General features: G+C 44.9%; 1 protein-coding gene across 2 annotated transcripts in view; it reads right to left on the reverse strand.

Moving 5' to 3' along the window:
• Nucleotides 1–926: 926 nt before the first annotated feature.
• LOC110518781 (ectonucleoside triphosphate diphosphohydrolase 1) overlaps nt 927–25,079 on the reverse strand; it is a 72,223-nt gene continuing 48,070 nt past the window's right edge. Inside the window, exons 5-10 of one of the 2 annotated variants that reach the window (XM_036959855.1) lie at nt 19,376–19,535; nt 15,651–15,854; nt 15,280–15,537; nt 14,595–14,702; nt 13,118–13,255; nt 927–1,268 (exon numbers count right to left, since the gene is read on the reverse strand). In XM_036959855.1, the coding sequence (XP_036815750.1) occupies nt 1,062–1,268; nt 13,118–13,255; nt 14,595–14,702; nt 15,280–15,537; nt 15,651–15,854; nt 19,376–19,535 (1,075 nt within the window). In that variant the 3' untranslated portion in view covers nt 927–1,061. The remainder of the gene's footprint in view (nt 1,269–13,117; nt 13,256–14,594; nt 14,703–15,279; nt 15,538–15,650; nt 15,855–19,375; nt 19,536–25,079) is intronic. The other variant, XM_036959856.1, reaches the window with a different exon arrangement.

Below are 25,079 nucleotides of genomic sequence, written 5' to 3' on the forward strand. Positions count from 1 at the left end.
ATATAGTCAATACAATCCTGTTCATATAGTCAATACAATCCTGTTATAAACCTGTTCATTTAGTCAATACAATCCTGTTATAAACCTGTTCATATAGTCAATACAATCCTGTTATAAACCTGTTCATAAAGTCAATACAAACCTGCTATAAACCTGTTCATATAGTCAATACAATCCTGTTCATATAGTCAATACAATCCTGTTATAAACCTGTTCATTTAGTCAATACAATCCTGTTATAAACCTGTTCATATAGTCAATACAAACCTGTTATAATCCTGTTCATATAGTCAACACAAACCTGCTATAAAGCTGTTCATATAGTCAATACAAACCTGTTCATATAGTCAATACAAACCTGTTCATATAGTCAATACAATCCTGTTATAAACATGTTCATTTAGTCAATACAATCCTGTTATAAACCTGTTCATATAGTCAATACAATCCTGTTATAAACCTGTTCATATAGTCAATACAAACCTGTTATAATCCTGTTCATATAGTCAACACAAACCTGCAATAAACCTGTTATAAACCTGTTATACACCTGTTATACACCTTTTATAAACCTGTTAATATAGTCAATACAAACCTGCAATAAACCTGTTCATATAGTCAATACAATCCTGTTATAAACCTGTTCATATAGTCAATACAAACCTGTTATAAACCTGTTCATATAGTCAATACAAACCTGCTATAAATCTGTTCATATAGTCAATACAAACCTGTTATAATCCTGTTATAAACCTGTTATAAATATTTTATAAACCTGTTCATATAGCCAACACAAACCTGTAATAAACCTGTTATACACCTTTTATAAACCTGTTCATATAGTCAATCCGTAATTTTTACATCATTTGAATATGTCAGGTGAGTATTTAATTCGAACATTCTTTCAAAGAGACAGTAAATGACAGTTTGTTTTATACATCTGAACTTTACTGGAGAATAAGAAGCATGACAACATGAGATACATTTTATAAACATCATGTTCACATAGTTCACACACACACACACACACACACACAGTGTCCTTATGGTGTCCAGCGTGTCTATATCATCTGTGTCTGGGAGTTGCGGCGCGGCCTCAGGAATCGGAAACAGAGGAAGAGGAGGAAGAAGAGGAGAAGAGAGATGAAGAAGAGGAGGGTGACGTAGCCGGCGTGAGGAAGAGGAGGAGTGTCTGGAGCCTCGGCTGGAATCATATTGGTCAGATTCAGCATGTAGCCCAACGTCCAACCTGCATCACTACCTGAAATCTACACACACGCACACACACACGCAAGCACACACGCACACGCACACATCACAGTCAGTGTTGAAGATATATTTCAGAAAGTCAAGAGAACATTGTTTAGGTCATGATATTGAATCTAAATGATTGGTATTTTGGTATTTTATTAGGATCCCCATTAGCTGTTGCAAAAGCAGCAGCTACTCTTCCTGGGGTCCACACAAACCATGAACTACATGGACAGAACTAAATCAATTTAAAAAAGGCACACACAGCCTACATATCACTACATACACACAAACTATCTGGGTCTAATAGGGGAGCGGCGTTGCGCCATGAGGTGTTGCTTTATCTGTTTTTTGAAACCAGGTTTTCTGTTTATTTGAGCAATATGAGATGCAATTATGGCTCTATATATTACTGTACGCTTTATGGAATTTGTTCTGGATTAGAGGACTGTGAGAAGACCTCTGGTGGGGTAAGTGTGTGTATGGTGCACTACTGTATGGTGCACTACTGACACAATGATGAAAATAATCATGGCCTCTAAAACATCAAGCTGTATACTGGACCCTATTCCAACTAAACTACTGAAAGAGCTGCTTCCTGTGCTTGGCCCTCCTATGTTGAACATAATAAACGGCTCTCTATCCACCGGATGTGTACCAAACTCACTAAAAGTGGCAGTAATAAAGCCTCTCTTGAAAAAGCCAAACCTTGACCCAGAAAACATCAAAAACTATCGGCCTATATCGAATCTTCCATTCCTCTCAAACATTTTAGAAAAGGCTGTTGCGCAGCAACTCACTGCCTTCCTGAAGACAAACAATGTATACGAAATGCTTCAGTCTGGTTTTAGACCCCATCATAGCACTGAGACTGCACTTGTGAAGGTGGTAAATGACGAGGCTCTGCATCTGTCCTCGTCCTCCTAGACCTTAGTGCTGCTTTTGATACCATCGATCACCACATTCTTTTGGAGAGATTGGAAACCCAAATTGGTCTACACGGACAAGTTCTGGCCTGGTTTAGATCTTATCTGTCGGGAAAGATATCAGTTTGTCTCTGTGAATGGTTTGTCCTCTGACAAATCAACTGTAAATTTCGGTGTTCCTCAAGGTTCCGTTTTAGGACCACTATTGTTTTCACTATACATTTGACCTCTTGGGGATGTCATTCGAAAACATAATGTTAACTTTCACTGCTATGCGGATGACACATTAGCTGTACATTTCAATGAAACATGGTGAAGCCCCAAAATTGCCCTCGCTAGAAGCATGTGTTTCAGACATAAGGAAGTGGATGGCTGCAAACTTTCTACTTTTAAACTCGGACAAAACAGAGATGCTTGTTCTAGGTCCCAAGAAACAAAGAGATCTTCTGTTGAATCTGACAATTAATCTTAATGGTTGTACAGTCGTCTCAAATAAAACTGTGAAGGACCTCGGCGTTACTCTGGATCCTGATCTCTCTTTTGAAGAACATATCAAGACCATTTCAAGGACAGCTTTTTTCCATCTACGTAACATTGCAAAAATCTGAAACTTTCTGTCCAAAAATGATGCAGAAAAATTAATCCATGCTTTTGTAAGTTCTAGGTTAGACTACTGCAATGCTCTACTTTCCGGCTACCCGGATAAGGCACTAAATCAACTTCAGTTAGTGCTAAATACGGCTGCTAGAATCCTGACTAGAACCAACAAAATGTATCATATTACTCCAGTGCTAGCCTCCCTACACTGGCTTCCTGTCAAAGCAAGGGCTGATTTCAAGGTTTTACTGCTAACCTACAAAGCATTACATGGGCTTGCTCCTACCTATCTCTCTGATTTGGTCCTGCCGTACATACCTACACGTACGCTACGTTCACAAGACGCAGGCCTCCTAATTGTGAAGCACAAGCATTTCGCTACACTCGCATTAACATCTGCTAACCATGTGTATGTGACAAATAAAATTTGATTTCATTTAATTGTCCCTAGAATTTCTAAGCAAACAGCTGGAGGCAGGGCTTTCTCCTATAGAGCTCCATTTTTATGGAACGGTCTGCCTACCCATGTCAGAGACGCAAACTCGGTCTCAACCTTTTAAGTCTTTACTGAAGACTCATCTCTTCAGTGGGTCATATGATTGAGTGTAGTCTGGCCCAGGAGTGGGAAGGTGAACGGAAAGGCTCTGGAGCAACGAACCGCCCTTGCTGTCTCTGCCTGGCCGGTTCCCCTCTTTCCACTGGGATTCTCTGCCTCTAACTCTATTACAGGGGCTGAGTCACTGGCTTACTGGGGCTCTCTCATACCGTCCCTGGGAGGGGTGTGTCACCTGAGTGGGTTGAGTCACTGATGTGGTCATCCTGTCTGGGTTGGCGCCCCCCCTTGGGTTGTGCAGTGGCGGAGATCTTTGTGGGCTATACTCAGCCTCTTCTCAGGATGGTAAGTTGGTGGTTGAAGATATCCCTCTAGTGGTGTGGGGGCTGTGCTTTGGCAAATTGGGTGGGGTTATATCCTTCCTGTTTGGCCCTGTCCGGGGGTGTCCTCGGATGGGGCCACAGTGTCTCCTGACCCCTCCTGTCTCAGCCTCCAGTATTTATGCTGCATTAGTTTATGTGTCGGGGGGCTAGGGTCAGTTTGTTATATCTGGAGTACTTCTCCTGTCCTATTCAGTGTCCTGTGTGAATCCCACATATGCTCTCTCTAACTCTCTCTTTCTTTCTCTCTCTCTGAGGACCTGAGCCCTAGGACCATGCCTCAGGACTACCTGACATGATGACTCCTTGCTGTCCCCAGTCCACCTGGCCGTGCTGCTGCTCCAGTTTCAACTGTTCTGCCTTATTATTATTGGACCATGCTGGTCATTTATGAACATTTGAACATCTTGGCCATGTTCTGTTATAATCTCCACCCGGCACAGCCAGAAGAGGACTGGCCACCCCACATAGCCTGGTTCCTCTCTAGGTTTCTTCCTAGGTTTTGGCCTTTCTAGGGAGTTTTTCCTAGCCACCGTGCTTCTACACCTGCATTGCTTGCTGTTTGGGGTTTTAGGCTGGGATTCTGTATAGCACTTTTAGATATCAGCTGATGTACGAAGGGCTATATAAATACATTTGATTTGATTTTGTTGACCAGAGCCCTATATAGAACACTACTGTTGACCAGAGCCCTATTCCCTATATAGAGGAAGTATATATAAAGGAAGTTCCATGCAATAAGGGCTCTATATAATACTGTACGCTTTACGGAATTTGTCCTGGATTAGAGGTGTCACGATCGTCGTAGTGAGGAGACCAAGGCGCAGGGTGATATGAATACATGTTCTATATTTAATGAAGAAAGAACACTGAAACAAACTTACAAAACAACAAACGACGGTGACGCTATATAATCTAAATGTGCAGACACAGGCAACTGCCTCTAATTGAGAACCAATCTAGGCAACCATAGACATACATAAACACCTCAATGGTAAACAACCCCATAAACCTACAAAACCCCTAGACAGTACAAAACAAATACATCACCCATGTCACACCCTGACCTAACCAAAATACACTGCTCCAAAAAATAAAGGGAACACTAAAATAACACATCCTAGATCTGAATGAATAAATATTCTTATTAAATACTTTTTTCTTTACATAGTTGAATGTGCTGACAACAAAATCACACACAAATTATCAATGGAAATCAAATTTATCAACCCATGGAGGTCTGGATTTGGAGTCACACTCAAAATCAAAGTGGAAAACCACACTACAGGCTGATCCAACTTTGATGTAATGTCCTTAAAACAAGTCAAAATGAGGCTCAGTAGTGTGTGTGGCCTCCACGTGCCTGTATGACCTCCCTACAATGCCTGGGCATGCTCCTGATGAGGTGGCGGATGGTCTCCTGAGGGATCTCCTCCCAGACCTGGACTAAAGCATCCGCCAACTCCTGGACAGTCTGTGGTGCAACGTGGCGTTGGTGGATGGAGCAAGACATGATGTCCTAGGTGTGCTGAATTGGATTCAGGTCTGGGGAACGGGCGGGCCAGTCCATAGCATCAATGCCTTCCTCTTGCAGGAACTGCTGACACACTCCAGCCACATGAGGTCTAGCATTGTCTTGCAGTAGGAGGAACCCAGGGCCAACCACACCCGCATATGGACTCACAAGGGGTCTGAGGATCTCATCTCGGTACCTAATGGCAGTCAGGCTACCTCTGGCGAGCACATGGAGGGCTGTGCGGCCCCCCAAAGAAATACCACCCCACACCATGACTGACCCACCACCACACCTGTCATGCTGGAGGATGTTGCAGGCAACAGAATGTTCTCCATGGTGTCTCCAGACTGTCACGTCTGTCACATGTGCTCAGTGTGAACCTGCTTTCATCTGTGAAGAGCACAGGGCGCCAGTGGCGAATTTGCCAATCTTGGTGTTCTCTGGCAAATGCCTAACGTCCTGCATGGTGTTTGGCTGTAAGCACAACCCCCACCTGTGGACGTCGGACCCTCATACCACCCTCATGGAGTCTGTTTCTGACCGTTTGAGCAGACACATGCACATTTGTGGCCTGCTGTAGGTCATTTTGCAGGGCTCTGGCAGTGCTCCTCCTTGCACAAAGGCGGAGGTAGCGGTCCTGCTGCTGGGTTGTTGCCCTCCTACGGCCTCCTCCACGTCTCCTGATGTACTGGCCTGTCTCCTGGTATCGCCTCCATGCTCTGGACACTACGCTGACAGACACAGCAAACCTTCTTGCCACATCTCGCATTGATGTGCCATCCTGGATGAGCTGCACTAGCTGAGCCACTTGTGTGGGTTGTAGACTCCGTCTCATGCTACCACTAGAGTCAAAGCACCGCCAGCATTCAAAAGTGACCAAAACATCAGCCAGGAAGCATAGGAACTGAGAAGTGGTCTGTGGTCCCCACCTGCAGAACCACTACTTTATTGGAGGTGTCTTGCTAAATGTCTATAATTTTCACCTGTTGTCTATTCCATTTGCACAACAGCATGTGAAATGTATTGTCAATCAGTGTTGCTTCCTAAGTGGACAGTTTGATTTCACAGAAGTGTGATTGACTTGGAGTTACATTGTGTTGTTTAAGTGTTCCCTTTATTTTTTTGAGCAGTGTATATAAAGAAAACAAAGAATACTCAGGTCAGGGCGTGACAAGAGGACTGTCAAAACACCTCTGGTGGGGTAAGTGTGTGTGTCAGAGCTGTGTGTAAGTTGATTATGCAAACAATTTGGGATTTTCAACACATTGTTTCTTATAAAAAGAAGAAGTGATGCAGTCAGTCTCTCCTCAACTCTGAGCCAAGTGAGACTGGCATGCATAGTATTTATATCAGCCCTCTGATTACAATGAAGAGCAAGACGTGCCTTTGTTCTGGGCCAGCTACAGCTTAACTAGGTGTTTCTTTGGAGCACTTGACCACATGACTGGACAATAATCAAGATAAGATCAAACTAGAGGCCGCAGGACCTGCTTTAGGAGTGTGGTGTCAAGAAATCTGAGCATCTTTTTTAAATTTATTTTTTAGTCCCCATTTCGCCCTAATTTCGTGGTATCCAATCGTTAATAGTTACTATCTTGTCTCATCGCTACAACTCCCGTACGGGCTCGGGAGATGAAGGTCGAAAGCCATGCATCCTCCGAAACACAACCCAACCAAGCTGCACTGCTTCTTAACACAGCACGCATCCAACCCGGAAGCCAGCCGCACCAATGTGTTGGAGGAAACACTGTGCACCTGGCGACCTGGTTAGCGTGCACTGCGCCTGGCCCACCACAAGAGTCGCTAGTGGGCGATGAGACAAGGATATCACTACCGACCAAACCCTCGCAAACCCGGACGACGTTAGGCCAATTGTGTGCCGCCCCATGGACCTCCCGGTCGCAGCCGGCTGCGACAGAGCCTGGGCGAGATCCCAGAATCTCTGGTGGTACAGCTAGCGCTGCGATGCCCTAGACCACTGCGCCACCCGGGAGGCCCCATCTTTACAACCATTGTAAACTATCATGGTCAAAAGATTAAATCTAAGGTAACCCCAAGTAATTTAGTCTCCTCAACTTGTTCAACAGCCACACCATTCATTACCAGATTCAGGATAAATGCTGAACAGAAATATAAATGCAACATGCAACAATTTCAAAGATTTTACTGAGTTACAGTTCATATAATTAATGAATTCATTAGTCCCTAATCTATGGATTTCACATAACTGGGAGTACAGATATGCATCTGTTGGTCAAAGATACCTTAATAAGAAAGGGTAGGGAAGAGGATCAGAAAACCAGTCAGTACCTGATGTGACCGCCATCTGCCTCATACAGCGTGACACATCTCCTTCACATAGAGTTGATCAGGGATTGTGGCCTGTGGAATGTGGTCCCACTCATCTTCGATGGCTGTGCAAAGATGTTGTATATTTGTCGGGAACTGGAACATGCTGTCGTACACGTCGATCCAGAGCATCCCAAACATGCTTAATGGGTGACATGTCTGGTGAGTATGTAGGCCAGGGAAGAACTAGGACATTTTCAGCTTCTAGGAACTGTGTACAGTTCCTTGCGACATGAGGTGGTGCTTTATCATGCTGAAATATGAGGTGATGTTCCATGGGCCTCAGGAACTCGTCACGGTATCTCTGCATTCAAATTGCCATTGATAAATGCAATTGTGTTCGCTGTCCGTAGCTTATACCTGCTTACACCATAACTCCACCACCACCATGTGGCACTCTGTTCACAACGTTGACATCAGCAAACTGCTCGTCCATGTGACGCCATACATGTGGTCTGCGGTTGTGAGGCCGGACGTACTGCCAAATCCTTGAAAACGACGAAGGCAGCTTATGTTAGAGAAATGATGGAGTTATGACTTCTGGCGCCGACAGAGACGGCCACCTCGCTTCGCATATTTTTTTAATGTGTTATTTCTTACATTGCAACCCCAGGAAATCTTAGGTTTTATTACATACTGTCGGGAGGAACTATTTGATATAAGAGCAACGTCAACTCACCAACATTACGACCAGGAATACAACTTTCACAAAGCGGATGCTCTGTTTGGTCCGCCACCCAGGACAATGGATAGGATCCCAGCCGGCGACCCAAAACAACGGCGCCGCAGAAGGGGCTGACGGAGCGGTCTTCTGGTCAGGAAAATCGCGCACCGCTCCCGAGCATACTACTCGCCAATGTCCAGTCACTTGACAACAAGGTATACGAAATCCGAGCAAGGTTGCCTTCCAGAGAGACATCAGAGACTAACGTTCTTTGTTTCACGGAAACATGGCTCACTCTGGATACGTTATCAGAGTCAGTACAGCCACCTGGTTTCTTCACGCACCGCGCTGACAGAAACAAACATCTCTCTGGTAAGAAGGGCAGGGGGGTATGCCTTATGATTAACGAGTCATGGTGTGATCATAACAACATACAGGAACTTAAGTCCTTTTGTTCACCTGACTTAGAATTCCTTACAATCAAATGCCGACCACATTATCTACCAAGAGAATTCTCTTTGATCATAATCACAGTCGTGTATACCCCCCCCCCCCCCAAGCAGACACTTCGACGGCCCTGAAAGAACTTCATTTGACTCTATGTAAACTGGAAACCACATATCCTGAGACTGCATTTATTGTAGCTGGGGATTTTAACAAGGCTGATCTGAAAACAAGGATCCCTACATTTTTATCAGCATATCGAATGCGCAACACGGGCTGGCAAAACCCTGGATCGTTGTTATTCTAACTTCTGTGGCGCATATAAAGCCCTCCCCTGCCCTCCTTTTGGAAAATCTGACCACGACTCCATTTTGTTGCTCCCAGCCTATAGACTAAAACTAAAAGAGGAAGCGCCAGGTCTGTTCAACGCTGGTCTGACCAATCGGATTCCACGCTTCAAGATTGCTTCGATAATGTGGACTGGGATATATTTCGCATAGCGTCGAACAACAACACTGATGAATACGCTAATTTGGTGAGGGACTTTATTAGCAAGGGCATCGGTGATGTTGTACCCACAGCGTGTATTAAAACATTCCCCAACCAGAAACCGTGGATTGAAGGCAGCATTCGCGCAAAACTGAAAGTGCGAACCACTGCTTTTAATCATGGCAAGGTGACCGGAAACATGACCGGATACAAACAGTGTATTCCCTCCGCAAGGCAATAAAACAAGCTAAGCGTCAGTATAGAGACAAAGTAGAGTCGCAATTCAACGGCTCAGACACGAGAGGTATGTGGCAGGATCTACAGTCCATCACGGACTACAAAAGGAAATCCGGCCCCGTCGCGTACCAGGATGTCTTGCTCCCAGACAAACTGGAAAACTTCTTTGCTCGCTTTGAGGGAAATACAGTGCCACTGTCATGTCCCGCTACAAAAACTTGCAGGCTATCCTTCACTGCAGCCAATGTGAGTAAAACATTTAAACGTGTTAACCCTTGCAAGGCTGCCGGCCCAGACGGCATCCCGAGCCGCGTCCTGGTGCTGGCTGGTGTGTTTACGGACATATTCAATCAATCCTTGTCCCAGTCTGCTGTTCCCACATGCTTCAAGAGGGCCACCATTGTTCCTGTTCCCAAGAAAGCGACGGTAACTGAGCTAAATGACAAGCACTCACTTCCGTCATCATGAAGTGCTTTGAGAGACTAGTCAAGGACCATATCACCTCCACCTTTACCTGACACCCTAGACCCACTCTAATTTGCTTACCGCCCCAATAGGTCCACAGACGACACAATCGCAATCACACTGGACACTGCCCTAACCCATCTGGACAAGAGGAATACCTATGTAAGAATGCTGTTCATCGACCACAGCTCAGCATTTAACACCATAGTACCCTACAAACACGTCATTAAGCTCTGGGTCTCGACCCCGCCCTGTGCAACTGGGTCCTGGACTTCCTGACTGGCCGCCCCCAGGTGGTGAGGGTAGGTAACAACATCTCCACCCCGCTGATCCTCAAAAATGGGGCACCACAAGGATACGTTCTCAGCCCTCTCCTGTACTCTCCTGTATGTTCACCCATGACTGCGTGGCCATGCACGCCTCCAACTCAATCATCAAGTTTGCAGACGACACTACAGTGGTAGGCTTGATTATCAACAACGACGATGCGGCCTACAGGGAGAAGGTGAGGGCCCTCGGAGTGTGGTGTCAGGAAATAACCTAACACTCAATGTCAACAAAACAAAAGAGATGGTTGTGGACTTCAGGAAACAGCAGAGGGAGCAGCCCCCTATCCACATCGACGGGACAGTAGTGGAGAGGGTGGAAAGTTTTAAGTTCCTTGGCGTACACATCACGGACAAACTGAAATGGTCCACCCACACAGACAGCGTGGTGAAGAAGGCTCAGCAGCGCCTCTTCAACCTCAGAAGGCTGAAGAAATTTGGCTTGTCACCAAAAACACCCACAAACGTTTACAGATGCACAATCGAGAGCATCCTGTCGGGCTGTATCACCGCCTGGTACGGCAACTGTTCCGCCCACAACCGAAGGCTCTCCAGAGGGTAGTGAGGTCTTCACAACGCATCACAAACTACCTGCCCTCTAGGACACCTACACCACCCGATGTCACAGAAAGGCCAAAAAGAGTCATCAAGACAAGTCATCAAGGACAACAACAACCCGAGCCACTGCCTGTTCACCCCGCTATCATCAAGAAGGCGAGGTCAGTACAAGTGCATCATAGCGTGGACCGAGAGACTGAAAAACAGCTTCTATCTCAAGGCCATCAGACTGTTAAACAGCCATCACTAACATTGAGTGCCTGCTGCCAACATGCTGACTCAACTCCAGCCACTTTAATGATAAAAAATTGATGTAATAAATGTATCACTAGCCACTTTAAACAATGCTACTTTATATAATGTTTACATAACCTACATTACTCATCTCATATGTGTATACTGTACTCTGTATATACTGTATACCATCTACTGCATCTTGCCTATGCCGTTCGGCCGTCACTCATTCATATATTTTTATGTACATATTCTTATTCATTCCTTTACACTGTGTATAAGGTAGTTGTTGTGAAATTGTTAGGTTAGATTACTTGTTGGATATTACTGCATTGTCGGAACTAGAAGCACAAGCATTTTGCTACACTCTCATTAACATCTGCTAACCATGTGTAGGTGACAAATAAAATTTGATTTGATTTGATGATTTTGATTTGAAATTAACATTCAATTATCTGGCAACAGCTCTGGTGGACATTCCTGCAGTCGCATGCCAATTGCACGCTTCCTCAAAACTTGAGACATCTGTGGCATTGTGTTGTGTGGCAAAACTGCATATTTTAGATTGGTCTTTTATTCTCCCCAGCACAAGGTGTACCTGTGTTTTTTTAATTGAACCTTTATTTAATCTCCACCCGGCACAGCCAAAAGAGGACTGGCCATCCCACATATGCTCTCTCTAATTCTCTCTTTCTTTCTCTCTCTCAGGAGGACCTGAGCCCTAGGACCATGCCCCAGGAATACCTGACATGATGACTCCTTGCTGTCCCCAGTCCACCTGACCGTGCTGCTGCTCCAGTTTAAACTGTTCTGCCTTATTATTATTCGACCATGCTGGTCATTTATGAACATTTGAACATCTTGGCCATGTTCTGTTATAATCTCCACCCGGCACAGCCAGAAGAGGACTGACCACCCCACATAGCCTGGTTCCTCTCTAGGTTTCTTCCTAGGTTTTGGCCTTTCTAGGGAGTTTTTCCTAGCCACCGTGCTTCTACACCTGCATTGCTTGCTGTTTGGGGTTTTAGGCTGGGTTTCTGTACAGCACTTTGAGATATCAGCTGATGTACGAAGGGCTATATAAATAAATGTGATTTGATTTGAAATTTGAGTTGATTATTTAACCAGGTAGGACAGTTGAGAACAAGTTCTCATTTACAACTGCGACCCGGCCAAGATAAAGCAAAGCAGTGCGACACAAACAACAGAGTTACACGAGATAAACAAACGTACGTACAGTGTGTGCAAATGTAGTAAGATTAGGGAGGTAAGGCAATAAATAGGCCATAGTGGCGAAATAATTACAATTTAGCAATTGAACACTGGAGTGATAGATGTGCAGAAGATGAATGTGCAAGTAGAGATACTGGGGTGCAAATGAGCAAAAAATAAAGAACAATATGGAGATGAGGTAGTTGGGTGGGCTACAGATGGGCTGTGTACAGGTGCAATGAACGGTTAGCTGCTCTGACAACTGATGCTTAATTAAAGTTAGTGAGGGAGATATAAGACTCCAGCTTCAGTGATTTTTGCAATTCGTTCCAGTCATTGGCAGCAGAGAACTGGAAGGAAAGGAGGCCAAAGGAGGAATTGACTTTGGGGGTGACCAGTGAAATATACCTGCTGGAGTGGAGCAGGAGAGTGTTTTGAAGTTGAGTTTTTGGAAAAGAAAATATATAAAAGATATGCGAATAAAGATGTAAATATATATATACACGGGACACGACAAGCCGAGGACAAAGGACGTCTGATTGCTATGCCATCTTGGTATAAATTTCTACCTCGATCACTCCAGTATCCCTGTACATTGTTAATATGGTACTGACCCTGCATATAGTATACTTTCTTTATCATGTTCTTCTGATTTCTACTGTGTTTTTGTTCTACTTTAGTCTATTGTGTGGTACTATACTGATATTGATTACTGCATTGTTGGGAAAACAGCCCAAAAGGCATTTCACTGTACTTGTACACGTGACAATAAAACAGTGAAACTTGAAGACTGATAGTGTGACATTAATGCATATTTAACTACTAACAACATAACATAACTCTTAACAGTCACCAGCTATCAATACAGATAACATGTTCATACAGGCCTGTTTATATTGCCAGGTGTGTGTCTGACCTTCTTGATGAACGTGATGTCTGTCCATGTATCTGAGGTGAAGTTGTATCCGTCAGTCAGTAGAGACAGGATGTAGCTCCCAGAGAAACAATACTCTGCCAGATACTTCTCCTTCACATCAGGGTGCTGCTGTTTGATCTGCACACACACATTACACATCGAGTGTAGTGAGGAGTGTGACTGGGAGAAAGTGCATGTGTGCTTATATGTGTATGTATTTGTATTAATTAAGGATCCCCATTAGTTCCTGCCGAGGTAGCAGCTACTCTTCCTGGTGTTTATTATGGATCCCCATTAGTTCCTGCCAAGGCAGCAGCTACTCTTCCTGGGGTTTATTATGGATCCCCATTAGTTCCTGCCGAGGTAGCAGCTACTCTTCCTGGGGTTTATTATGGATCCCCATTAGTTCCTGCCAAGGCAGCAGCTACTCTTCCTGGGGTTTATTATGGATCCCCATTAGTTCCTGCCGAGGTAGCAGCTACTCTTCCTGGTGTTTATTATGGATCCCCATTAGTTCCTGCCAAGGCAGCAGCTACTCTTCCTGGGGTTTATTATGGATCCCCATTAGTTCCTGCCAAGGCAGCAGCTACACTTCCTGGGGTTTATTATGGATCCCCATTAGTTCCTGCCAAGGCAGCAGCTACACTTCCTGGGGTTTATTATGGATCCCCATTAGTTCCTGTCAAGGCAGCCGCTACTCTTCCTGGGGTTTATTATGAATCCCCATTAGTTCCTGCCAAGGCAGCAGCTACTCTTCCTGGGGTTTATTATGGATCCCCATTAGTTCCTGTCAAGGCAGCAGCTACTCTTCCTGGGGTTTATTATGGATCCCCATTAGTTCCTGCCAAGGCAGCAGCTACTCTTCCTGGGGTTTATTATGGATCCCCATTAGTTCCTGCCAAGGCAGCAGCTACTCTTCCTGGGGTTTATTATGGATCCCCATTAGTTCCTGTCAAGGCAGCAGCTACTCTTCCTGGGGTTTATTATGGATCCCCATTAGTTCCTGCCAAGGCAGCAGCTACTCTTCCTGGGGTTTATTATGGATCCCCATTAGTTCCTGCCAAGGCAGCAGCTACTCTTCCTGGGGTTTATTATGGATCCCCATTAGTTCCTGCCAAGGCCGCAGCTACTCTTCCTGGGGTCCAGCAACATTACGGTAGTTATATACAATTTAAAATATTACAAAACCTTATATTTCATTTAAAAAATTGTCACATTACGTGTGTTCCCTCAGGCCACTACTCTACTACCACATATTTACAACACAAAACCCATGTGTCTGTAGAGTGCGTGTCTTATTATGTGTAAGCATGTGTGTGTGTATATACCTGGGTCCAGGGTGTAGAACAGTAAGCATGTGTGTGTGTGTGTGTGTGTGTGTATATACCTGGGTCCAGGGTCTAGAACAGTAGCATGTGTGTGTGTATATACCTGGGTCCAGGGTCTAGAACAGTAGCATGTGTGTGTGTGTATATACCTGGGTCCAGGGTCTAGAACAGTAGCGCTCCAGCTTCTCCCTGCTGCTTTCCAGAGAGCCTGATGTCAAGTTCAGAAAGTTCATCACAAAGTAGAATGCTGAGAATGCCTGAGAGAGAGACAGAGAGGAGAGAGACAGAGAAGAGAGAGGAGAAGAGAAGAAAGAGGAGAGAGAAAAGTGAGACGAGAGAAATAAAGGGAGGGAGAGAGGAGACAAGAGAGAAATAAAGAGGGAGAGAAGAGACAGAGAGAGACAGAAAGAGAAGGAGAGAGAGAGACAGAGAGCGAGAGACAGAAAGAAGAGACAGACAGGGAGGGAGAGAGAAGAGACAGACCGAGAGAGACAGAAACAGGGAGAGAGAGACAGAGAGAGGGAGACAAAGAGAGATACAGAAAGAGACAGCTAAATTAAAAAGACAGATGATTCTGAGAATTTTCTCACAACTTGTCATTCTCATCACTAAGAAGTGTTCTGCATTCAATCCCAGAAGGGGTTACCAGGGGTTTACAAGACCCTGTTGAAGGTGCCCATTGAAGAACCCTTTTTGGTTCCAGGTATAACCCTTTTGGGTTCCATGAAGGTTCTACCTGAAACCAAAAAGGGTTATCCTATAGGGACAGCCGAAAAAACCATTTTGGAACCCTTTTTTCTAAGAATGTAGGGTTAGGGTAAAAGTTAAGCTCACCCCAAACGGCCCCTGTAGTGGTGGCTGGTAGACCCTGTTGAAAGAACAGCGACTGAAGCTGCAGCTACTGAAGTTGAAGATTCTTCTGACTACTTCCTGGCACAATGATGCGTTTCCTGCTCCTACGTGAGTGAAACTGTCCCTGGAGACGAGGGGTTTCCCAGCCATGACGCATGGGCTGGAGTACACGCTAAAGTAGCTTCGATCAACACTATAACCTGGGTGGAAACACGGGTCTAGCACTGAGCTGTCCCCAGACTGACAGACAGACAGACAGACACAGACAGACAGAAACACAGACAGACACACAGAGTTATGAGCCAGGGATCAAAGGTAAGACATCAGGATTAGAGGTCTGGGGTCAAGATTACCTGAGTCTGCTGAGCAAGCGCCAGTTTGAGCGCTTGGTCTTTCCCGTAGCACAGGAAACTGTGTGTGTAGAGGAAGTAGTCATTTCCATACAGACGGAAGGTCACAGCGTTCTCCGCCGATTCCTCCGCCACATCCTGATTGGCTACAAAGCTGATCTGAGTGGAGGCTCCGCCCAGGTCAAGAGCTCCGGTGGTCCCTGAGCCCTGCAACACACACACACACACACACACACACACACACACACACACACACACACACACACACACACAGTTTGCTCTATAACCTGTTAGTTCATATGCCTTGTGACCGTGGCCTAAAGGCCGAGACAATAAGACTCACCCTACTGGTAGACAATAAGACAATAAGACTCACCCTACTGGTAGAGAAGCACCACCCTCCTCTATGTCATGTTGACTCACCCTACTGGTAGAGAAACACCACTCTCCTCTCTGTCATGTTGACTCACCCTACTGGTAGAGAAACACCACCCTCCTCTCTGTCATGTTGACTCACCCTACTGGTAGAGAAACACCATCCTCCTCTCTGTCATGTTGACTCACCCTACTGGTAGATAAACACCACCCTCCTCTCTGTCATGTTGACTCACCCTACTGGTAGAGAAACACCATCCTCCTCTCTGTCATGTTGACTCAACCTACTGGTAGACAATAAGACTCACCCTACTGGTAGACAATAAGACAATAAGACTCACCCTACTGGTAGAGAAACACCATCCTCCTCTCTGTCATGTTGACTCAACCTACTGGTAGAGAAACACCACCCTCCTCTCTGTCATGTTGACTCACCCTACTGGTAGAGAAACACCATCCTCCTCTCTGTCATGTTGACTCACCCTACTGGTAGAGAAACACCACCCTCCTCTCTGTCATGTTGACTCACCCTACTGGTAGAGAAACACCACCCTCCTCTCTGTCATGTTGACTCAACCTACTGGTAGAGAAACACCATCCTCCTCTCTGTCATGTTGACTCACCCTACTGGTAGAGAAACACCATCCTCCTCTCTGTCATGTTGACTCACCCTACTGGTAGAGAAACACCACCCTCCTCTCTGTCATGTTGACTCACCCTACTGGTAGAGAAACACCATCCTCCTCTCTGTCATGTTGACTCACCCTACTGGTAGAGAAATACCACCCTCCTCTCTGTCATGTTGACTCAACCTACTGGTAGAGAAACACCACCCTCCTCTCTGTCATGTTGACTCACCCTACTGGTAGAGAAACACCACCCTCCTCTCTGTCATGTTGACTCACCCTACTGGTAGAGAAACACCACCCTCCTCTCTGTCATGTTGACTCACCCTACTGGTAGAGAAACACCATCCTCCTCTCTGTCATGTTGACTCAACCTACTGGTAGAGAAACACCACCCTCCTCTCTGTCATGTTGACTCACCCTACTGGTAGAGAAACACCACCCTCCTCTCTGTCATGTTGACTCACCCTACTGGTAGAGAAACACCACCCTCCTCTCTGTCATGTTGACTCACCCTACTGGTAGAGAAACACCATCCTCCTCTCTGTCATGTTGACTCACCCTACTGGTAGACAATAAGACAATAAGACTCACCCTACTGGTAGAGAAACACCACCCTCCTCTCTGTCATGTTGACTCACCCTACTGGTAGAGAAACACCATCCTCCTCTCTGTCATGTTGACTCACCCTACTGGTAGACAATAAGACAATAAGACTCACCCTACTGGTAGAGAAACACCACCCTCCTCTCTGTCATGTTGACTCACCCTACTGGTAGAGAAACACCACCCTCCTCTCTGTCATGTTGACTCAACCTACTGGTAGAGAAACACCACCCTCCTCTCTGTCATGTTGACTCACCCTACTGGTAGAGAAACACCACCCTCCTCTCTGTCATGTTGACTCACCCTACTGGTAGAGAAACACCATCCTCCTCTCTGTCATGTTGACTCACCCTACTTGTAGAGAAACACCACCCTCCTCTCTGTCATGTTGACTCACCCTACTGGTAGAGAAACACCATCCTCCTCTCTGTCATGTTGACTCACCCTACTGGTAGAGAAACACCACCCTCCTCTCTGTCATGTTGACTCACCCTACTGGTAGAGAAACACCACCCTCCTCTCTGTCATGTTGAATCACCCTACTGGTAGAGAAACACCACCCTCCTCTCTGTCATGTTGACTCACCCTACTGGTAGAGAAACACCACCCTCCTCTCTGTCATGTTGACTCACCCTACTGGTAGAGAAACACCATCCTCCTCTCTGTCATGTTGACTCACCCTACTTGTAGAGAAACACCACCCTCCTCTCTGTCATGTTGACTCACCCTACTGGTAGAGAAACACCATCCTCCTCTCTGTCATGTTGACTCACCCTACTGGTAGAGAAACACCACCCTCCTCTCTGTCATGTTGACTCACCCTACTGGTAGAGAAACACCACCCTCCTCTCTGTCATGTTGAATCACCCTACTGGTAGAGAAACACCACCCTCCTCTCTGTCATGTTGACTCACCCTACTGGTAGATAAACACCACCCTCCTCTCATGTTGACTCGCCCTACTGGTAGAGAAACACCACCCTCCTCTCATGTTGACTCACCCTACTGGTAGAGAAACACCACCCTCCTCTCATGTTGACTAAACAGTCTATCACTCTGTCATACAGTACACAGTTTTATGTGTTGTTGTTCTAGGCTACCTGGCTAAATTGCTTGCTTGCTAGCCTAACTTCCTTTCATGGCCAACGTTATCTAGTTAACATTAGCCTTCTACATCTAGCTACATATTGAACTTCCATCCTCTCAGGCCAGGGGGGCACAGCAATGTGTGAATTAATGGTTGGATCAGAGTCGCAGTTATAATCATTGGCCAGTACAGAGAACTAAGTAAAACCACAAGTCCATATCCCTATCTCCATCCATGGCTAATTTAGGAAAGGGACAATTTTAGCTAGCTAGCTAGCCAGCCATCACAGGACAACAACACAACGAGATGCAACAATTCAAGTTGTTTCTGTCAATGACGTATGCTCTCAATGCGATTTGATGGTTGTGATGTCAAATCCAAGCTGTCTTCCCTTTCATTCAACACTATGGGCGGCAACAATGTCATACTCTTTATGACCAGACAGCATCAGATAGCTTGCCTACAGAGATAAAGGGGCAGTTTCATTCGCTCTTAGGCTTTTCTTGGGTAAGATACAGGGCATTTTGTTAAGTATTCAGACCCTTTCCCCACAAGCAACATTCTGAGATGAACTTTGTTCTTAGCCAGCCCCCAACACAGTTAACACAGATGAAATATGGAAAACCATTCCATTCCTTTTAATAAGTGGCAGTTTAGTTTTGTTTGTATGAACAATTACAGTGTAAAGCAACATGTTTTATATGTAGGTACCAGTATTTTGTCTCCTCCATACCCCAACTTCTGTTCTTGCCACATTTTTAAGGAGTTCTGTTTACACACCTCCTTGACAGTATTTTATTATTTACATGGGCTGTTTTAATATTCGTCTAGAATGAAGATGAAAAAAGCGCTTTCATTTTAAAACTAGCAGCGTTTAATTTTGTTTTGTCATTTTGGATAATGGGATAATGTGGAGTACTGCTACATCTTCCATCCCTGGAATGAGGTACGTTTTCCAGCCATACCCTGCATTCGTTACTGGGGTGCAAACATTATGGATGAGCAGTGTTTAAACACGAAAGAGAATGTTCTCACCTGTTTCAGTCGGTCACTCAGGTAGTTAACAGTGACCCAGCCGAAGGCTCCCTCCTCCTGGCCTGTGATGATGCGAGCGCCCTGATAGGAGAACGGAGAGGACCGCAACACCTCCTCTACTGACCAAAGCACCTGATCAGACAAACTCTGGTTCTCCATCCTACACACACACACACACCCCTTTTGGTAAGTCCAGTGTTTTCATTTTTACTTTCTGATTAGTGTACAGTGTTTTCATAATGACTTCCTGATCAGTGTCCATGTTTTTAATTTTAACTTCCTGGTTAGTGTCTAATGTTTTCATAATAACTTCTTGGTTAGTGCCTAGTGTTTTTATAATAACTGCATGGTTAGCTTATTAACTTTCTAGTTAGTGTCCAGTAACTTTCTAGTTGGTGTTCAGTGTTTTCCTAATCATTTCCTGGTTAGTGTCTATTCTTTTCATAATAACCTCCTAGTTATTATCCAGTGTTTTTATATTAACTTCCTGGTTATTGTCCAGTAACTTCCTTGTTGTTGCCCAGTGTTTTCATGTTAACTTTCTGGTTAGTATCTAGTGTTTTTGGAAAAACTTCCTAGTTATTGTCAAGTGTTGTCAAATTAACTTCCTCATTAGCGTCCAGCGTTTTCAGAAATTCCTGGTTAGTGTCTAATGCTGCCAATGACTGGAACGAACTGCAAAAAAATCACTGGAGACTCATATCTCCCTCACTGGCTTTTTTCTTTGGGATGCAATCCCGTTAACGGGATCGATATGACAACAGCCAGTGAATGCAGGGCGCCAAATTCTAAACAACAGAAATCTCATAATTAAAATTCCTCAAACATACATGTATGTATCTTATACCATTTTAAAGGTAATCTTGTTATTAATCCCACCACAGTGTCCGATTTCAAATAGGCTTTACAGCGAAAGCACCACAAACGATTATTTTAGGTCACCACCAACTCACAGAAAAACACAGCCATTTTTTTCCAGCCAAAGAGAGGAGTCACAAAAAGCACAAATAGAGATAAAATTAATCACTAACCTTTGATGATCTTCATCAGATGACACTCATAGGACTTCATGTTACACAATACATGTATGTTTTGTTTGATAAAGTTCATATTTATATAAAAAAAATCTCTGTATACATTGGCGCGTTACGTTCATTAGTTCCAAAAACATTCGGTGATAATGCAGAGAGCCACATCATTTTACAGAAATACTCATTATAAATGTCGATAAATACAATTGTTAGACTTGGAAATATAGATGTACCTCTCCTTAATGCAACCGCTGTGTCAGATTTTAAAAAACTTTACGGAAAAAGAAAACCATGCAATAATCTGAGACGACGCTCAGAAAATAAATAAAATTATCCGCCATGTTGGAGTCAACAGAAATCAGAAATCACATTATAAATATTCCCTTTCCTTTGACGATCTTCATCAGAATGCACTCCCAGGAATCCTAGTTCCACAATAAATGCTTGATTTGTTCGATAATGTCCATTATATATGTCGAAGTAGCTACTTTTGTTAGCACGTTTAGTACACAAATCCAAACGCTTGTGCAGGTCCATCCGAACATCGGACGAAAACTTCAAAAAGTTATATTACAGGTCGAAGAAACTTGTCAAACTAAGTATAGAATCGATCTTTAGGATGTTGTTATCATAAATCTTCAATAAAGTTCCAACCAGATAATTCCTATATCTGTAGAGAAGCCATGGAACGCAGGTCGCTATCAAGTGAAATGCACATGACCAGTACCTGGCTCTCTGCCAGACCACTGACTCAAAGAGCTCCAATCCAACTCCACAACACAGTAGAAGCCTCATTTGAGTTTCTAAAGATGGTTGACATCTAGTGGAAGCACTAGGAAGTGCAACTTTATCCATATCCCACTGTGTATTCAATAGGGGCTGGGTTGAAAGTGACCAGCTGGCTGCTACCCAATAACACAGATAGGCTGCAGAGCCGTCTGTTTAGCTTGCTGCTACCCAATAACACAGATAGGCTGCAGAGCCGTCTGTTTAGCTTGCTGCTACCCAATAACACAGATAGGCTGTAGAGCCGTCTGTTTAGCTTGCTGCTACCCAATAACACAGATAGGCTACAGAGCCATCTGTTTAGCTTGCTGCTACCCAATAACACAGATAGGCTGCAGAGCCGTCTGTTTAGCTTGCTGCTACCCAATAACACAGATAGGCTGTAGAGCCGTCTGTTTAGCTTGCTGCTACCCAATAACACAGATAGACTGTAGAGCCGTCTGTTTAGCTTGCTGCTACCCAATAACACAGATAGGCTACAGAGCCGTCTGTTTAGCTTGCTGTTACCCAATAACACTGATATGCTGCAGAACCGTCTGTTTAAGTTGCTGCAGAGCCATCTGTTTAGTTTGCTGCTACCCAATAACACTGATAGGCTGCAGAGCCATCTGTTTAGCTGGCTGCAGAGCCGTCTGTTTAGCTGGTTGCTACCCTATAACACTGATAGGCTGCAGATCCGTCTGTTTAGCTGGCTGCAGATCCGTCTGTTTAGCTGGCTGCAGAGCCGTCTGTTTAGCTGGCTGCAGAGCTGTCTGTTTAGCTGGCTGGAGAGCCGTCTGTTTAGCTGGCTGCAGAGCCATTTGTTTAGCTGGCTGCAGAGCCGTCTGTTTAGCTGGCTGTTCAGCATGAGCAGTTAGCGCCAAACGACTTGGGAAACCCAGCTTCAGCTTTATTCATTGGGAAACTAATGAAAGCCTCACAAGCTGTTTTATACTGAACAAAAATATAAACGTAACATGCAACGATTTCTAACATTTTACTGAGTTACAGTTCATATAAGGACATCAGTCACTTTAGGTCTATGGATTTTCACAACTGGGAATAAAGATATGCATCAGTTGGTCACAGATGCCTTAAAAAATGGTAGGTACATGGATTAGAAAACCAGTGTGGTGTGATCACGATTTGCCTCATGCAGCGGGACACATCTCCTTCACATAGAGTTGATCAGGCTGTTGATTGTGGCCTGTGGAATGTTGTCCCACCCCTCTTCAATGGCAGTGCGAAGTTGCTGGATATTGGTGGGAACTGGAACACGCTGTCCTACACGTCAATTCAGAGCATCACGAACATGCTCAATGGGTGACATGTCTGGTGAGTATGCAGGCCATGGATGAACTGGGACATTTTCAACTTCCAGGAACTGTGTACAGATCCTTGCGACACGGGGCCGTGCATTATCGTGCTGAAACATGAGGTGATGGCGGTGGATGAATGGCACGACAATGGGCCTCAGGATCTCGTCATGGTATCTCTCTGCATTCAAATTGCCATTGATAAAACGCAATTGTGTTCACTGTCCGTAGCTTATGCCTTCCCACACCATAACCCCACTGCCACCATGGGGCACTTAATTGACAACGTTGACATCAGCAAACCGCTCGCCCAAACAACGCCATACACGTGGTCTGCGGTTGTGAGGCCAGTTGGACGTACTGCCTAATTCTCTAAAAAGACTATGAGGGTGGCTTATGCTAGGGAAATGAAAATGTAATTCTCTGGCAACAGCTATGGTGGACATTCCTGCATTCAGCATGCCAATTGCAGGCTCCCTCAAAACCCTGAGACATCTGTGGCATTGTGTTGTGTCACAAAACCGCACATTTTAGAGTGGCCTTTCATTGTCCCCAGCACAAGGTACACCTGTGTAATTGTCATGCTGTTGAATCAACTTCTTGAAATGCCACATCTGTCAGGTAGATGGATTATCTTGGCAAAGGAGAAATGCTCACTAACAAAGATGGAAACAAATTTGTCCACACAATTTTAGAGAAATAAGCTTTTAGTGCATATGGAAAATTTCAGGGATCTTTAATTTCAGCTCATGAAACATTGGACCAACACTTTACACATTTTACTAATATTTTTGTTCAGTGGAGTTTCACTGTGTTATTTTTACCTTTCCACAAACTGTCTATTGCTTGATATAAGCAGGTTTATCCAAATGTGTCAAAGAATAGGTCATCCAGGATTAGTTGGGTAGTAGTGGCTAATGTCTGGCCAGTCAGTAGTTTCAGCTCTCTTCCTAAGCGCCATTGGGTAGTAGTGGCTAATGCCTGGCCAGTCAGTAGTTAAAGCTCTCCTCCTAAACACCATTGGGTAGTAGTGGTTAATGCCTGGCCAGTCAGTAGTTACAGTTCTTCTCCTAAACACTGTTGGGTAGTAGTGGTTCTGGCCAGTCAGTAGTTACAGTTCTCCTCCTAAACACTGTTGGGTAGTAGTGGTTCTGGCCAGTCAGTAGTTACAGCTCTCCTCCTAAACACCATTGGGTATTAGTGGTTCTGGCCAGTCAGTAGTTACAGTTCTTCTCCTAAACACCGTTGGGTAGTAGTGGTTAATGCCTGGCCAGTCAGTAGTTACAGCTCTCCTCCTAAACACTGTTGGGTAGTAGTGGTTCTGGCCAGTCAGTAGTTACAGTTCTCCTCCTAAACACTGTTGGGTAGTAGTGGTTCTGGCCAGTCAGTAGTTACAGTTCTCCTCCTAAACACTGTTGGGTAGTAGTGGTTCTGGCCAGTCAGTAGTTACAGCTCTCCTCCTAAACACCATTGGGTATTAGTGGTTCTGGCCAGTCAGTAGTTACAGTTCTTCTCCTAAACACCGTTGGGTAGTAGTGGTTAATGCCTGGCCAGTCAGTAGTTACAGCTCTCCTCCTAAACACCATTGGGTATTAGTGGTTCTGGCCAGTCAGTAGTTACAGTTCTCCTCCTAAACACTGTTGGGTAGAAGTGGTTCTGGCCAGTCAGTAGTTACAGTTCTCCTCCTAAACACCATTGGGTATTAGTGGTTCTGGCCAGTCAGTAGTTACAGTTCTCCTCCTAAACACCGTTGGGTCGTAGAGGTTCTGGCCAGTCAGTAGTTACAGTTCTCCTCCTAAACACTGTTGGGTAGTAGTGGTTCTGGCCAGTCAGTAGTTACAGTTCTCCTCCTAAACACTGTTGGGTAGTAGTGGTTCTGGCCAGTCAGTAGTTTCAGCTCTCCTCCTAAACACCGTTGGGTAGTAGTGGTTAATGCCTGGCCAGTCAGTAGTTACAGTTCTCCTCCTAAACACTGTTGGGTAGTAGTGGTTCTGGACAGTCAGTAGTTACAGTTCTCCTCCTAAACACTGTTGGGTAGTAGTGGTTCTGGCCAGTCAGTAGTTACAGATCTCCTCCTAAACACTGTTGGGTAGTAGTGGTTCTGGACAGTCAGTAGTTACAGATCTCCTCCTAAACACTGTTGGGTAGTAGTGGTTCTGGCCAGTCAGTAGTTACAGTTCTCCTCCTAAACAACGTTGGGTAGTAGTGGTTCTGGCCAGTCAGTAGTTACATCTCTCCTCCTAAACACTGTTGGGTAGTAGTGGTTCTGGCCAGTCAGTAGTTACATCTCTCCTCCTAAACACCGTTGGGTAGTAGTGGTTCTGGCCAGTCAGTAGTTACAGTTCTCCTCCTAAACACTGTTGGGTAGTAGTGGTTCTGGACAGTCAGTAGTTACAGATCTCCTCCTAAACACTGTTGGGTAGTAGTGGTTCTGGCCAGTCAGTAGTTACAGATCTCCTCCTAAACACTGTTGGGTAGTAGTGGTTCTGGCCAGTCAGTAGTTACAGTTCTCCTCCTAAACAACGTTGGGTAGTAGTGGTTCTGGCCAGTCAGTAGTTACATCTCTCCTCCTAAACACTGTTGGGTAGTAGT

This window comes from Oncorhynchus mykiss, chromosome 23, assembly GCF_013265735.2.
Source record: "Oncorhynchus mykiss isolate Arlee chromosome 23, USDA_OmykA_1.1, whole genome shotgun sequence".
Taxonomy (NCBI): Eukaryota; Metazoa; Chordata; class Actinopteri; order Salmoniformes; family Salmonidae; genus Oncorhynchus; species Oncorhynchus mykiss.